Source organism: Hydra viridissima, unplaced genomic scaffold (genome assembly GCF_058129835.1).
Source record: "Hydra viridissima isolate aposymbiotic clone 2 unplaced genomic scaffold, HvirCarnegie_v1 scaffold_5, whole genome shotgun sequence".
Taxonomy (NCBI): Eukaryota; Metazoa; Cnidaria; class Hydrozoa; order Anthoathecata; family Hydridae; genus Hydra; species Hydra viridissima.
In genome coordinates, this window is record NW_028324304.1 from 19,240,144 (window position 1) to 19,255,981 (window position 15,838).

Here is a 15,838-nt window from a genome sequence, read left to right on the forward strand (position 1 = left end):
GTATATCAGTTAATTGAAAAATGGAGATTAGGAATCGGTGTGTATGGTGAAAAAGTTGGAAAAGTTTACATGCCGAATTCAACAATCTTAATAGATTATTCTGGCATATGAAGGGTTGTAGTCGGCTAGAAAGCACTGTTAAAGAACATTTTTTAAGAAATCACCCGAAAGCAAAATATATAAAGCCAATTGTAAAAAAAAGAAAAACGAGTTTATAAAATTATACAAATATTTTTGTAAAAGAATTTTAAAATTAGTTGGAAATTTGTTATAAATTTTAAAAATTTAAAAGAAAAACAAAATCCTAATTTAAATTTCATTTTTGATTTTCAAATTTCCTTATTGATTTTAACCCTTAAGCATAAATAAGCTAACCTTACATTTTTTTTAGTCTAAAAAATAAAGTAATTTTTGCCTAACGTTATATAAATTATCTCGATTTAAAAAAATGACTGGTGAAAATGATTAACATAAAATTTTTCCTTACAGTATCGAGAATAAGAATGTTTTAATTTTTATCCAAAAAATTTTCAATCGCAAGATATTCTTTAAATAATTGAGGGGATGCTGTTTTTTTTTCACCTAAAAACTTAATTATTTTAAACAAAAAAATCTCTTACTTTACGACTTATTATTATTATTATTTTTTAATTTTATAAAGAGCTTATCAATTATATAATTTAAAAACTTTTTATTTTTTTTATTGCGAAGACTTTATAGACATTTAGACAGGAAATCACTAAAGTTTTTAGTTTTTGCGGAAAAACTGCTCCGCCATTTTTTTAAATTTTTTATATAGTGTAATTTAATGTGCATGCTCACAATAACATCCTTCGCTTAAATCAGCGTGAATTTGTGAATGGACATACTTCTTTAATTAATCACGAGCATTTAATATGCCTGATAGAGATACCAGAGGAGTAAAATCTCAATAAATTGATGTAAGAACTGTTATGGTCTTTTGAAAAATTAGACAAGGTCACGAGGCAATGAAAGTATTTGCATCTATTTTGAATTTGCCCCCACCAATAAGTTGGTTCTCGTATAATGAAACAAACTCTGACTTATTAAAATTTTATGAAGCTGCTGCTTGTGACAGCATGAAGGATGCTGTGACAGAAGTTAGAAACAAAAATTTTCCAACTGCAGCTGAAAATAATATTTTTGATATACAAATTGGAATTGACGGTTCATGGCAAAAATTTGGTCATTCATCTCTAAATGGCGTATGCACTAGGGTGATTCTATTTTTTAGTTTGTCATGCAAACCTTTTCTAAAACATGAATAATTGTATTCTAAGAGCAACTAAATAAAAAATAATTAAAAATTTGAAAATTTTACAAGGTCAAAAAAAAAAGTTACTTTATGGAAATAAGACAAAATACTTAGGCAAAAAAATTGATAATTTGTATGATATTTTTTTAATTAGCTGAAGTTAATAGTGAATATAATATAAAACTAGCTTAACAATTATTGGTGGATTAGAAATAAAATAACTGTATTCCATTTTCTATTTTAGTTATAATTATATTTACCTAAATATGTCCCACATAAGTGCTAAAGGAGCATTAAAGAGAAAAGCAAACAACTTAACACCACCGTGTTCAAAGGAACCTCGGGAACTGCTTGCTTCAGCAGCGCCTTATGGATTACGGACTAAATCCTTAGCCAATTTCAAGACTATTCCAGAAGTCCGCCACATTCTTGGCTACTATCACCATCTAGCTGACACACGCCCCGCACCACCATCAAGAGCTGTTATGCAAATAATAGCAAAAGATTTGGAGCAGCTCTGGAATGTGAAATTTAGCATGCCCTCAGTATCCAGAGCTGGCATCACAAAAAAATTGAATGAAGTTGTGAATGCTTATAAATTAAGTTTGAAGAGAAAATCGAATATGGATTTTTTTATGCCATTTGATATCCTTAATAAAAATATAAAGCTGAAGAGGGAAGAGCAGATCTTCTATAATCATCAAATGGATGATAGAAAGAGCTGTGTATTAACCAGCCAAACAGTTGTTGAGCATCCTGCTAACAGGCAGTTGATACCAAAAAACATGGATCTTGATTATGTAGAGCAACTGTACACAGAGTCAAGCTCTGAAAATGATAATAACGTTGATGATTTTCAGCCTTTGTTTGAACGACCCAAACGGAAGTTTAAATCAAAGGTGAGTAATAATGATTTTTGGAAATAAAAAAAGTTTTTTTATTAAATTTATATTAATTTTACTTTTGGTTTAAGGCGATGCCAATTGCCATTATGTGCGCAGAAGCTGGTATCTCAACCCACAAAGGAGTTAGTGTAACTCGCTCATTAAGTTATTTCCATAGTGACATTCCAACTCCAAATCAATCGGCTATTTTCAAAGCTGGTAAAAGGTTGCAAGTCACAACTCTACTTAAACTTAAAGAAGCTTTGTCTGTTCAATTATCCTTTATATTACACTTTGATGGAAAAGGTGTGGCACCATATGATTATGGGATTAAAAAAGTGGAACGCATGGTCATCGCCCTTCAGTCTGATGGACCAATATTTTGGTACATTGGCCTCAAAACATTACATACTAGCGGAACTTCCGAAAATCTAGCCGCTATGATAACGGAAACATTGTTAGAGTATAATGTTGTGCATAAAATATCCCTTATAATTTGTGACACCTGCTCTGTCAATACAGGCTAGTAAAATTAAAATTATTTATTTTTAAATAATAAAAAAAATCCAATTAAATAAGTTATTCCATTTTACTTCAGGTGGATCTTATGATTGTTTTGGTGGAGTAGTAGGGATTTTAAGATCTAAGCTATTTAACAGGCCTGTTCCTTATTATGGATGCAATGCTCACATTTTGGACCTTGTTTTGAAAAAAATGGTAATTTTCCACTTGCCAACACCATCAAAATCGCCTACTCTAACTGACTTTAAGTTCATTCAAAAACTAAAAAATAAGTATCCGCAATTGAAAGAATCATACAATATCCTGCATAAAACACCTCATCCTCCTCCTACTGTAAAAACCTGGAGAGATGATTATAAGCTATTGGCTAGGTTTGTTTTATTAAAAATTATTATTTTCAATATCAATGATTTGTATATGTGATGAATGCGTTGATCCATTTTATTGTTTATTTTTCCAGGTTATGTATTGCATTTAGGCACTATTTGGACACCAATATTTTACCCAAACTGCAGCTACCAACGAAATTACCAAGTTCTCACTCAGCAAGGTGGAACAGCAGAGCAATATATGTCTTGTTAGGCTACTTTCTACTTCCTGAAGAACGACCATTATTGAAAGAAATAGCTAAGTTTATTAGCTGTTCTTGGTCACTTGCATGGTTTAAAATGAGAGAGGAACCCAACTGGGAAAACTTAAAAGAAACTACATCAAGTTGCATTAAAGCCCAAGAAGCTCTGACAAGACATATTTTTGGTGTTAAAATCTCATTCAAGAATGTGCATCGAACAAATGAGGTAGCTGAGAGAGGACTCCGAGCTATGGACATCCGATGTTCCCGGGCTAAGTCTGATGATGCTCTTGAGAGACTTTTTTTAACAGAAATGTTTATGCAAATGTCGAATAAAAAATAACTTCACTTTATAAACTTTGTCGTATTTCTTTTGCTTATGTATAAAATAAAAAAAGACTAAAAAAAAGAAATAATTTTGTCTTATTTCCATAAAGTAACTTTTTTTTGTGACCTAGTAAAATTTTCAAATTTTTAATTATTTTTTATTTAGTTGCTCTTAGAATACAATTATTCATGTTTTAGAAAAGGTTTGCATGACAAACTAAAAAATAGAATCACCCTAGTATGCACTGCTGTTGCAAAAACTAACTGTAAGTTGTTGATTGCCAAGTACTTTCAATGTTTTGTCGTGGGTGTGTTTTGTGGCAAAGTAAGAGCAATAAAAGCGGCTATGGAAAGTTTTTGAATACACATGTTTGTGACCTCAGTCATTTTCAGTCATCAGGTACCATGAAATCAGCAGGTGTTTTATCATTTATTACAGAATCTTTGGCAAACTACAATGTGCGTTATTTTCATTATATAGGAGATGGAGATACTGAATCCAATAAGAATGTTGTAAAGGCAAAGCCAAATGGAGATGATCTTGTCCCAATTAAGATAGAGTGCGTTGGTCATGTCCAAAAACGCCTAGGCACTCGGCTACGTCAAATTCGATGTGACTTAAAGGATAAAAAGTTAAATGACGAAAGGATTATATCAGGGAAAGGAAGGTTGACAGACAAGATCATTAACAAATGCAAAACGTTTATGGCATGAGCATTGGCAAAATACCTAAGCAGCATGGAGTGGAGATCGTAATGAAGCTTTGTACAACACAAAAAATTCTGCTTTGTCTGTATTGTGGCATTGCTCGAATTTAAGCAACAGTGAAGAGAGACATCAACTTTGTCCACGTACAAAGGAAAGCTAGTGCAAGTTATGACAGAATGACAAAAATTATACGCCATCAACTAATCTGCCTTTTGCTATTAAAAATTTTTGCTATTAAAAAAAAAAGTGTCCAAATAACATTTTTGTTACAAAAAAGGTACTAGACCTGAGTGTTGCTTTAGCTGTAATAAATTATAATGATGGTGTGAGAGGTTTCACAATAACTTTCATTTATTTGCAGCTCTTGCCTGGAAGTTTTATGATCAAAGGCTAGTGAAAGAAGGTCGAGAGTAAAGAACACAATTAAAAACTCAACTCTTAAGCAAAAAATGGCTAGAAGGATAAGGAGATGTATCAGAAAGAGTTACATTGATAAAGAGAAAGAGAAAGAGGGAGAAGACTCTTATGTGTCAGGAAATTTTTAATTGTTTATAAACTTTGAAGCTTGATTTCTCAATTGTATTTTTTTGTCTGACTGCGAACAGCAAATCATTCATATCTTTTTAACCAGATATGCAATTGAGTTCAAATTTTCAGGGTTGTTTCTTTATATATAGAACTACAATTACACTTATTAAGAAACTACTTGTTTAGATTTGAATATATTGATATTTTACCTTAAGATTTTGTATCAATAATATCCTTTAAAATTTACTAAACGTTAAATACAGGAAAGTCTCCCTAATTTGATTGGATAAGAAATCTTGTTCCGCAAAGCCCGAATAACAACTTAATCGTTTGCCGGATCGTAAAAAAGTTTATGTTTTTATGACCATGTATGGATGTACATATATATATATATATATATATATATATATATATATATATATATATATATATATATATATATATATATATATATATATATATATATATATATATATATATATATATATAGAAATATATATACTAAAGAGCACGCTTACAGTTTCCAGTTTCTAATTCGCAATAACGATTGTGAGTTAGCTACTTCTTTTAATAATATAACTATTTTAAACTTTTTTTTTATTATTTCTAAATAACAAATTTTATGTTTAAGGTATCTGGTAGCTTATCTCTAAACAAAATGAAGCTTAATCAGCTTACGATCAATAGTTATAATCGACAAGATGCATACGAGTCACATAAACAATTTATAAAAACTGTTCAAGATTATTCCATCAAAACCAGCCAGTTTTCTTTTGATAAAGTTGAAGATGTGTTTTCTCTTATGAGTTTGCCACCTAAACATCAGTTAATGAGATGGTCAACTGAATTATCTCTCCGCAATAATATTGCAAGTGGAATTCATTACGTAGAATGTAATTTAGGGAAATTCCTCTATGAAAGTGTTCAGCATCTAATAGCGCTTCATAGGGTTCAAGAGATCAAATTAGCAGTTGATCAAGAGCTGACATGGTTTAATTCTCCAAAGTTGGTACCAAAATCAATTGGTATATTCCCTCCTCAAAATTTAATTGAAAAATTCAAGGAAGTGCTTTTTAGAAAGCCAGCTAGTACAGAAATTTCAGAATATGGGATGAACCCTAATACTTTAGCTGAGTTATGCTGTACTAGATGGCTCTCCTCAGATCATATGATGCAAATATCTTGTATTTTAAATTCTATTCAAAGCCATTCAAAGGTAATTTACTTTAACTTTATAGGAAATATTGAGCATTATGTGTCAAGATTAACTTCTGTCCCTATTAAATTGATATTTATTATAAATGTTGGAGGAAACAATGAAAAAACATTCTCTGGCACAGATTTTAATCCTGGTTCCCATTGGGCATTTGCAGTTTATAATAATATTGAGTGTAGTTTTTACTATGGAGATTCATTAGGTTGGTCAGTTCCAGATGATTTTTTATGTAAAGTTAAATTATTGATCAGAAAATTGTATCACTTAAATAAAGAGGTTAGCATTACATACTGTCATGATCCAAAAACGCACAGATATGGCGTCAAAAAATGCAGTTCATTATGCAGAGGAAACTACCCAATGCAGACATGTGGAAATATTTGTGGAGTTATTACTATAATAATTTGTGCGATATCTTGTTTAAATTATGATTACTTTGTACATATAATAAGCAATGATAAAAGAGAGAACAATAATTACATTTTTCTACAAGAGCCTACAAAATATTCTAAATATTTAAGATTGGTTTTAATGTCATGGTTTATTAGTAAAGAAATAAATTCGGATTTTGTTGTTCCTGCTTTAGGCAAAGTTTCTAGCAGTTTCGAAGTGCCTTCTAATGAAGATTTCAAATATACAAATGTTTCTGAATCATCATTAAATAAGAATATTATTGTTAATATAGAAAGTAACAATTTTTCATCTCTAAAATGTGCATTTTGCAACATTACTTTCACCAAAAAAAAGAATATGCAGCGACATATAAAAAATAAGCACAAATTGATTAATGAAGCTCAAGCATATATTCAGTCAGGCATTTCTTTTTGTCTAGAATGTGGTTTTCAATGCAGACAAATTAATGGTTTACGAAAACATTTATCTGCGGTTCATTTTTATACTTTTCAGGAAGAAAAATTATCATTTTCTAATTTTAAAGGTAGTTATATGTTTTTGAAGTAAATTGTTTTATATGCTTTTATAAAAAAAATGATTTTTATTTATTTTTTTGTTTACTTCTTTAAATTTGAGTTTCATTTTGTTTTCAAGATTTAAAAAAAAAAAAATTAAATAGTTAACTAATTTCACAATACTCACAGGAGTAGATTATTCATAGTTTAAATTGTAAGTTATTGTTGCAGGCCCTTTTATAATGCATCTTTCAGAATAGTAGCTTCTTATATTATGAATCATTGCCAAATTTGTAAAGGAATTAAACAATCAGTTATCTGTCTTTCTTATTACCTTTTTTTTATAATTGTTGTTTCATTTTTTTGTTAATGTTTAGAATTTGATTTGTGGAAATCAGATATTGAAAGTAATAACTCAATGCAATATGTTTTACCTTCTGGTGAAAAGTTGGATAAAAATGGTAGGAAAGTATCATACTATCAATGCAACAGAAGTGGATTTTATAAAAGCATGGCAAAGAAAAGAATAGCTAAAAGTAGTGGTATGTTTCACTGAAATAGTCTCTGAAGACTACTTTGTTTATTTTTTAATTATTTTTATGTTTTGTTTATATTATTAGAATTTTCTTTATTATCTTTCTTTAAAACAATTTAAAAAGTTATGTATAATATATAAGTACAGTTAATTGTAATCTTAATAGTTACAATTATCTATTTACCATAATAGATTATTTATTACCATAATGAATATTTTACAAAATAGGCACTCGAAAAATTGCAAAAAATTGCACATCCACTCTAAAAGTTTACCAAAACTTAGATGGAACAATTCTGGTTCACGCTTGTTATTCTCACTATGGACATAGCAATGAAATTCAACATATTTCCCTATCAAGTGCTCAAAGACTAGAAATTGCCAGCAAACTAAAAATGGGTGTAACCAAAGATAGAATCCTAGATGATATTAGAGATGAAATGGGTTCTGTTCAATCCAGATTACATTTAACTCAATACCAAGATATTAAAAATCTCGAAAAAGCATTTAACATTAATTCTATACAGCTTCATGCTAATGACCAAGATAGTGTTGCAATTTGGCTAAAAGAGTGGCAAATGAAGGAAAATAATCATGTTTTACATTATAAATTACAGGGAGAGTCAGATACATTTAATAAACTTAAAGATGCTGACTTTATCATTATAATGCAAACAGAGCATCAAAAAAAAATTTTACAACAGTTTGGCAAAAATGGTGTTTGTATTGATTCTACACATGGCACAAATGCCTATGATTTTCTGCTGACAACAATATTAGTTATTGATGAATTTGGAGAGGGGCAACCTGTTGGATGGTGCATATCAAATAGTGATTCATTCAGATTTCTAAAATTATTTTTTATAAAACTAAAAGAACATTCTGGAAATTTTTGTCCAATTTGGATAATGAGTGATATGGCATCACAATATTACGAAGCGTTTTGTGATGCTTATTTGTGTGAGCCTTTAAAGTTCTGGTGTACTTGGCATGTTGATAAAGCTTGGAGAGAAGAATTGCATAAAAAAATACACAATATTGAAATGGAAGCAGATATATACAAACGTATTCGCTTTCTTTTACAGCTAAGTGATAGAAACCTATTTGATGACTATTTACAATTATTAATGAATTACTTGCAATCATCTGATTTAACACAATTATTTGCGGAGTATTTTGAGAAATATTGGGTCAGTAATAAACAAAATTGGGCATTCTGTTATCGTATGGGTCTTGGCATAAATACAAATATGTATGTTGAATCTTTTCACAAAGTCTTCAAGTACAGTTACCTACAAGGCAAGCATAATAAAAGAATTGATAATTGCTTGTTTGCTTTGTTAAAGTTTAACAGAGACAAAGTATATGAAAGAATAATAAAATTAACTAAAGGTAAAATCAGCTTCAAGTTGAAAATGGTGCATTCTAGGCACATTGCAAGTCTGCAACTGAATGAAAGTTTTACTTTGGATGATAAAGGAGCAAGGCTAGTACAGTCTGAAACAAATGCTTGCCTATACAGAGTTTTAAAACACCAAGAATTGTGTGAAATAAACGAATGCCTCACAAAATGTCCAGAATGTAAAGTATGTGCTCATTTATATAGTTGCGACTGTATGGATTTTCTAACCAAAAATATCCCCTGTAAACACATTCATTTAATACATCGTCTTAGCAGGGTTTGTGAAACTAAAAAAAATGAACCTATTCATTTGCCAACACATTCTATTGAATTAGAGTGTAAAGTTGTAAAAGGATGTGAACCTGCAGATATTAATATTTTAAAAAATACCATTATTAAAAATTTAAACAATCTAGTTAATTTAGTTACCTGTAGTACAGTATCAGATGAAGAAGGTTTGAAGAGCTTACACAAAAATATATCATTAGCTCAAAATACCTTTTTAAACTTAACAACAAATAAGCAAAATGAATTACATTTCAAAAGTAATGTTCCATCAAACACTCAAATAACCAAGCAGTCTCCATTTTATTCAACCAAAAAAAAGCGTAAAACATCAAACATAAGACTTGCAAAGCCTTCTGCAGATGAAATAGATAGTTTTCTTGATTTTACCAACTGGAATTTAAAAATAAAAGGTATATATATATATATTTTGGCCTTACTGATATCTATATGTTCAATTTTATGCTTTTAAATATGTTTTTTTTTTTTATCAAGACTCTCAATTACAGTCATCAAGTAAATTAAAGAAGCCAAAACTTGAAACACAAACTAATTGTATTATTAAAAAAAACATTTTATCACCAGGTAAAATACTTTTTTTGATTTTTTAATTTCAATCAATACTGCTTATTTGGTGTCATATATGTTGTATTCATTACTTTTTCCAAAACTTAAAGCTAGCATAAGTTCTAAACCATTGCATATATACACTTTAGCCTATTTGAAACCCTTGTTTCAATAATTAGTTTACCTTTTTGATTGTTTTGCAATTTGATTTTTATTATTTTACTTTGATTGATTAAAATTTAGATCAGAAAAAAATTTTGGAATTTTTTGGGTACAGAAAATCGCATACAAATCATATGTTGACTGAAAATGAACTGAACATAGATACTGCTCATCTATCTCCGGAAATAATTAACCATGACATTACAATTATCCAAAGTTTAATATATCCGGAAGTATTTGTCAAAGTTAAAAAAAAACGTTTATTTGACCATGCATATAGTATTTACTTTGTCTAATTTTTAATGCTATGCAAATAAACTCATTGACTAATGAAATAGCCATATAAAAAATTTTTTTTTTTTCATTTTTGACTTTATGAAAGACTATGTGGCCAAAGTTGAAGTATCAAATTGGTAACTATGTACCTATAACTTTGAAGGTATCTAATATTAAATATTTTGTCTTCAAGATCCAGTAATACTCAACTATTGATGATATTATTAATATGAAAGACTTTATGCAGCAATTTCTTTAGATATTTTTTAAAGAAATTGTTTTTGTTTTTAGCCAAAGAAGCCATTTTAGCCATTGTTTTTAGCCAAGGAAGAACTGAAAGTGGATTTATCAAGCATTAACATGAATTACTACATCAAACACTGGATTAGTAGTTACTATAAAAAATATTTTTCAGTTAAGAAAAAGAGTGATGATAAGTTAGTTTAAAAAAAGGAGTTATTAGAAAAAATGTTGATGCAACTTCAGTAATAGAACAAGATAAATTATGTTGTAGTGTGATTCTTATTGTTTTTGGAGTTTCTATTGAAAATGTTTATACAACACATTTGTGCATTACTGAGATTAACAGTTTTGGTGTGAAGTGTTAAAGTAAAAGATTTGATTGTGGTTTTTTACAATTTAGAAAAAGTTTCACTCTAACTAGTTTTGTTTAATTAAATATTTTTTACTTGTCTTTGATGTGTTACATTTTTTGATGTTTTAATAACCTTTCAGTAGTCTGTTTTTAATAGATTATATAAAGAAATAATGTTGGTTACATCATTATAATATTATTTAAATAACAGAGCTTTTGCAACACATAATTGTGTAATGTATTATACAACAAAGTATTTTTATTAAATTAGTTTAAACTAATTTAATAAAAACTTCGATAATTTCATTCCCAAAACTTCTTTCATTTACCAATTTATATTTGTAATTGCAGTTTTGTAGATATTTAATTGCATATTTAACTCCCAATATGTCGGCTCTCCAAGGGGCAGATAAGTTAATTCGAGTAAGCAAATGTTGGAGTTAATGAGTCATTATATAAGTCCAACTTTTAACCTGTTTTCTATGTTTGGGTGTATTCAGAATTTTCAGAGCAAATGAAATATCAATTAATATATTTATACATAATTCTGTATTCACATAAGAAAAAAACTTTTAAAATTTCAACAACACACTTTTTACCGTACCCAATGTGGATTTAAATCAACAATTACAAATAAACACCATGAAATCTATAATTAGAAATATTAGTTCATTCTCCACAGCATTTGTTTATTACTTCCATGAAGCAGCAGCGGCAGCTGTTTATGGTTTTCAGTGAAGAGATATTTTTATCAGAGCAAGAATAGAGGACAGAGATGTTGTTTTATTTCTTTTTGCAATTGCAATTACTCCCTCTGAAAACGGGGGTTGTTGCGGTTTTATTGTCTTCTGTGATTTAAGCGCGGCAGATTTTTTATAAAATTGATTCGAGTCAGGGAACAGATCAAAAAAGTTACAAAATTCGGTCAAATGTTTTACCCCAAATTAGGTCAAATATATTTGCCTATTATAAATTGTGAAAAATCTCTTTCGAACAACCCTTTCAGTATGGCAAAAAGATTTTGTTAAAATTGTGTAAATTTTTAGATGCGATGGCTGGGGTAATTTAAAATTTTAGTGTTTTTGGCAACGGCTCCAAGTGCCATTTTATCCAAAAAAAATTGTTTTTTTAGCTATTGTTTTAAAATATGTGTCTCACGCGGTCCTTATCTCTAAAAATATATTTATAATATTTCATATACGTATTCCACATATATCATATAGAAGTCACTAAGTCCGGCAAACGAGAATAATGTTTTTCGGACTTTGTAGACCAATTTTTCGCCATCCAATCAAAATAGGGAGACTTTCCTGTATTTAACGGCTCGTTAAAATTTAAAGTGCTACCATTTTAAAAATAGTTTTTATTTTAAGTTTTTTTTGTAATCTTTTGTTCATTACATTATTATCTATCATTGTTGTAATTTTAGCTTATAATGCCATAAAAAGGCTAAGAAAATATTGTTTTCTTTTTCATTAATTTTTTTGCATTTTATGCTGAATCAGCATTAAAAAAAAATTCTTTTTTTGAGCATTTTTATTTATATTAAGAAGTTTTATTTTTTAAAACTAATTAGGCAATCAAAAAAAAATTTTTTTTACCTGATAACCACCTTAAACAAATACCTTGAATAATGTTATCGAAGTGTTGGAACCCATGGAAATGGCTAAATTTTGTCGTTCTAAAGATCAATCACACATTATTCATATGGTTCTACCAACAAAATTAAAATTGAAGCAACATTTAACACCCAAATCTTCAGACATCACAATAGCTAAACAGTTGAAGGATCATCTTTTCAATATGCTGCTCAAATATTTTCATGTTGGTTAGGGTGCATCAAACGCCCCAAGATTTTTAAATATCCCTGTACCCATTTTAAAAAGTTTTCTTTTTGGCCAAAATGGTATAATATAAAATATTTCTTACTTATATTAAAATTTAGGGGGTCCTCCACTCATTTGAAAAACTCACATTTACCTATCATAGACTATAAACTGTTATTAATTTCTTCAACGGTTTTTCATGTTTAAGTTTGAAATAAATTATGTCAATTTAGTTTACACAGTTGATATTTTTGTGGATAGTGCCCTCTAGCTAACCCGAAAAAGACACTATATGGGGTGATAGTGGACACATAAAGGTGTCCAGAAATGGGAGTTTTGAAATCCATCTATTACGTCTGAGAAAAAAAAAATCAACTTTAAGCCGAAAATTTCCCAATTTTTTTTCTGTTTCGATTATTTACTTAACAAACCATAAAATTGAAATGGGTCATTTGAACTTCATGAAATTTTATGGTTTTGTACCTATATAGTATGGCTAGCAATGTATAAAATTTCATGCAAATATCTTGCTTGGTTATAAAGTTATGAGCAAAAATGTTTTTCAAAATCATACATTTTGAAAGTGTTGGTACCAAAAGTTTTTAGTTTTGGTAAAAATGTTTTTTGACAGAGACAACTTTTACCGAAAAAAGAAATGTACGGCAGTCCCTATTGTTTTGTTGAAGCGGATTTTACAGGTTAATCCATAAAAAAATCACTTAGTTTTGTTTTTAAAGCTTGTATTTTATTGTATTTGGAATTAACTTCTTTCTTCAACAAAACTACAATTGTTAAGATAAGATTCTTTTTTTTACATTTTCAACTTCAGAGAAAAGTTTTTGGTCTATGATGTTTAAGATGGAATTGTTTTTCAGCGGAAAAAGTAGGAAGTGGTAAAAAGTTTTGTATTTTATTGAGTATGGTGCGCACTTTTATTACAAAAAATGATATCAAAGAAAAAGGTGCACACTTTAAAAATTGACTTTTATTTAATAGATGTCTGCCATATTTATTGTTAAAAAAATTGAGTGTGCACTATACTCATAAGCAAACTATACTATATAAAATACTGTAAGATGACAAGTGGGTAAATGAAAATTGTTTGCTTTTATATCAAAACCAATTTAATCCTAATAAATATATTTTAAAGCTCTGAAATTAAATTAAGTTGTTTTAAATTTTGTGACAAAGAATTGCTTAAATTTTAGACCAATATCCATATAAAAGGTTCACCCTCTTTTTTGTGACCGTCCATATTTCTGCATACAGGTAAAGATTCGATTCGTTTCAATTGGATGTATTATATTTTGGCTTTTAAGTCTACAAACTTTTGCCTGTTTTTTTTTTTAATTGCAAATGGAAACATTTGCAAAACTAAGAGATAGCTTAAATTTCAAGACTGATAAAACTATTTGAATACTGTTGCATTTACAGGAGACTAAGCAATTTCTCACAATGCCAAATCATGCAAGAGGTCACGAGGAGAACGGAAAAATTGTCTGTGTAACTTGCCTTAAAAAGTGCATCAAGCAAATAACTTTATTCCAAGCGCAGCGTTTGTCAAAAATCTTCGGCATCAACTTTGAATTGGGTGATGCAAGAGTGCCTCAAGGAATATGTAAAACATGCCGAACAATCATGAAGAAGCGAGATGAAGGCAAAGAAGCTGTTCTACCATCACTGTATGACTTCAAGTCTATCCGTGTCAGATTGGAAACTCGTGGTGAAAACTGTGACTGTCTCATCTGCAGGATAGGGCATCTAAAGCTGAATGAGAAACATCCGCTATATGTTTCTCGAGCTAATGAGAAAAGGCCCACTGTGCGCTGCAACGATTGTCTGAGTCCCATCGGGAAAGGCTTTCCACACATTTGTAACCAATCCACATTTCGTGAAAACCTCAAAGGGCTAGCTGCTCAATATGAGAAAGTTGCAGAACAGATTGCTGCAATGGTGATTACAAGCAAAACAGCTTCACCAAAAGGCACTGTAAGGCTATCAAAACCATCTGGAGGATCACCTTTTCCTGTGACTCCAGGTGCTTCATTTAATAATGAATACCTCAAGTAATGTTACATTGACACGACAAATATTTTTATTCAAGAAGCATTTTTCTCCTTAATAATTTAGTAATTGGAAAAATGTTTCTTAAGCCAATTTGCAATTATAGGGCCAAGTATTGATATACCAAAAACAATCTCTCCTGCTTTGAAGACACATGACACAGTCAATATTCAGCTCAACAGAGGTTAATCTAATGTGGTAATGATGAAATAGGCAACAGTAGTAAACCAGACTTCAGGCACAAAGCTTGTTGAGCCGAATTTCAACAAAGAATTTCTGGCTGCTGGTCGAAACTGAATGATTTTTTTACCCACTCAAATACAAAGGTTTCTGATGCAAAAGGTGAAACTGGTTCAGATCACACTGTTGGCCAATCTAAAAACGTCACTGACCTTATCGGCACAATCAGCACATCTCGAAATGTTTCAACTGAGCGAATTATAAAAGTCAGAATCGATGGTGGCAAGGGATTTCTGAAGTTTTGTTTGGGAGTCATCGACAGAGCCGCAAAAGAGTCCCCACCTAAAAAGCGTCTCTTGACTGACAGGCTTGCAAAAGATAGGGTGTAAAGCTCCAGATGCTTATGGCAATTGCGGAAAAGCTTCCCGAAACTAATAAGAATGTCCGCCAAATTTGGTCGCTCATTCAAGTCGATAGAGTGAAGGCTATTCTTGCTTGTGACTTGAAACTGGCCAACATTCTCTGTGGGCTTCAAGCTTACTCAAGATCTCACCCTTGCTCTTGGTGTAGCATTGATTTCACAAATCTAGAGAAGGCTGGAGCCTTGAGAACACTTGGGTCACTCAGAGAGAGCTATAAAAGCTTCTTGAGTGCAGGGAGCATTCCTACCAAGGAAAAACACACCGGCAATGTTGTCCATTCACCTATCCTCAGCGGTGCCGATAATACTCTTATTCTGGACATTTTGCCTCCACCGGATTTGTATCTTTTGCTTGGAGTTCTTAACCACATTTTTTAAAGAAAATGAAAAGTGTAAGGCCCAATGCCGAAAAATGGCCAGCTTCTCTTAACATGAAACTGAGCCCCTACCATGGAGGCATGTTTGAAAGAAACGATTGTCGCAAACTTCTTCGGAATGTGGATAGGCTTCAACAGTTGGCAGAAGCTGAGTCGGCTTTCCAAGTTTTTGGATTCATCGAATCGCTCAGGAAGTTTAATGCTGTAG

The 15,838-nt window shown here is 30.4% G+C and overlaps 2 protein-coding genes and 1 pseudogene across 3 annotated transcripts; all 3 read left to right on the forward strand.

The window, feature by feature from the left end:
- The first annotated feature begins 1,358 nt into the window (after nucleotides 1-1,358).
- Nucleotides 1,359-3,649, forward strand: LOC149889198 (uncharacterized). The gene is made up of 3 exons (XM_090086975.1): nucleotides 1,359-2,175; nucleotides 2,250-2,682; nucleotides 2,759-3,649. The coding sequence occupies exons 1-3, from the start codon at nucleotides 1,543-1,545 to the stop codon at nucleotides 3,103-3,105; spliced, it is 1,413 nt and encodes a 470-aa protein (XP_089943101.1). The 5' UTR covers nucleotides 1,359-1,542; the 3' UTR covers nucleotides 3,106-3,649.
- On the forward strand, nucleotides 3,105-4,682 carry LOC149889199 (uncharacterized; annotated as a pseudogene).
- A 533-nt stretch (nucleotides 4,683-5,215) lies between these two features.
- Nucleotides 5,216-10,988, forward strand: LOC149889200 (uncharacterized). Of its 2 annotated transcripts, XM_090086973.1 has the most exons (8): nucleotides 5,298-5,365; nucleotides 5,448-6,032; nucleotides 6,865-6,969; nucleotides 7,318-7,482; nucleotides 7,704-9,575; nucleotides 9,658-9,747; nucleotides 9,973-10,330; nucleotides 10,459-10,988. In XM_090086973.1, exons 2-7 carry the CDS (start codon nucleotides 5,966-5,968, stop codon nucleotides 10,185-10,187), a joined length of 2,514 nt encoding a protein of 837 aa, XP_089943099.1. In that variant the 5' UTR covers nucleotides 5,298-5,365; nucleotides 5,448-5,965; the 3' UTR covers nucleotides 10,188-10,330; nucleotides 10,459-10,988. The 2 variants fall into 2 exon arrangements, with proteins under 2 accessions (XP_089943098.1, XP_089943099.1); XM_090086972.1 differs by having other exon boundaries at nucleotides 5,216-5,365; nucleotides 5,448-6,969.
- Nucleotides 10,989-15,838: the final 4,850 nt, after the last annotated feature.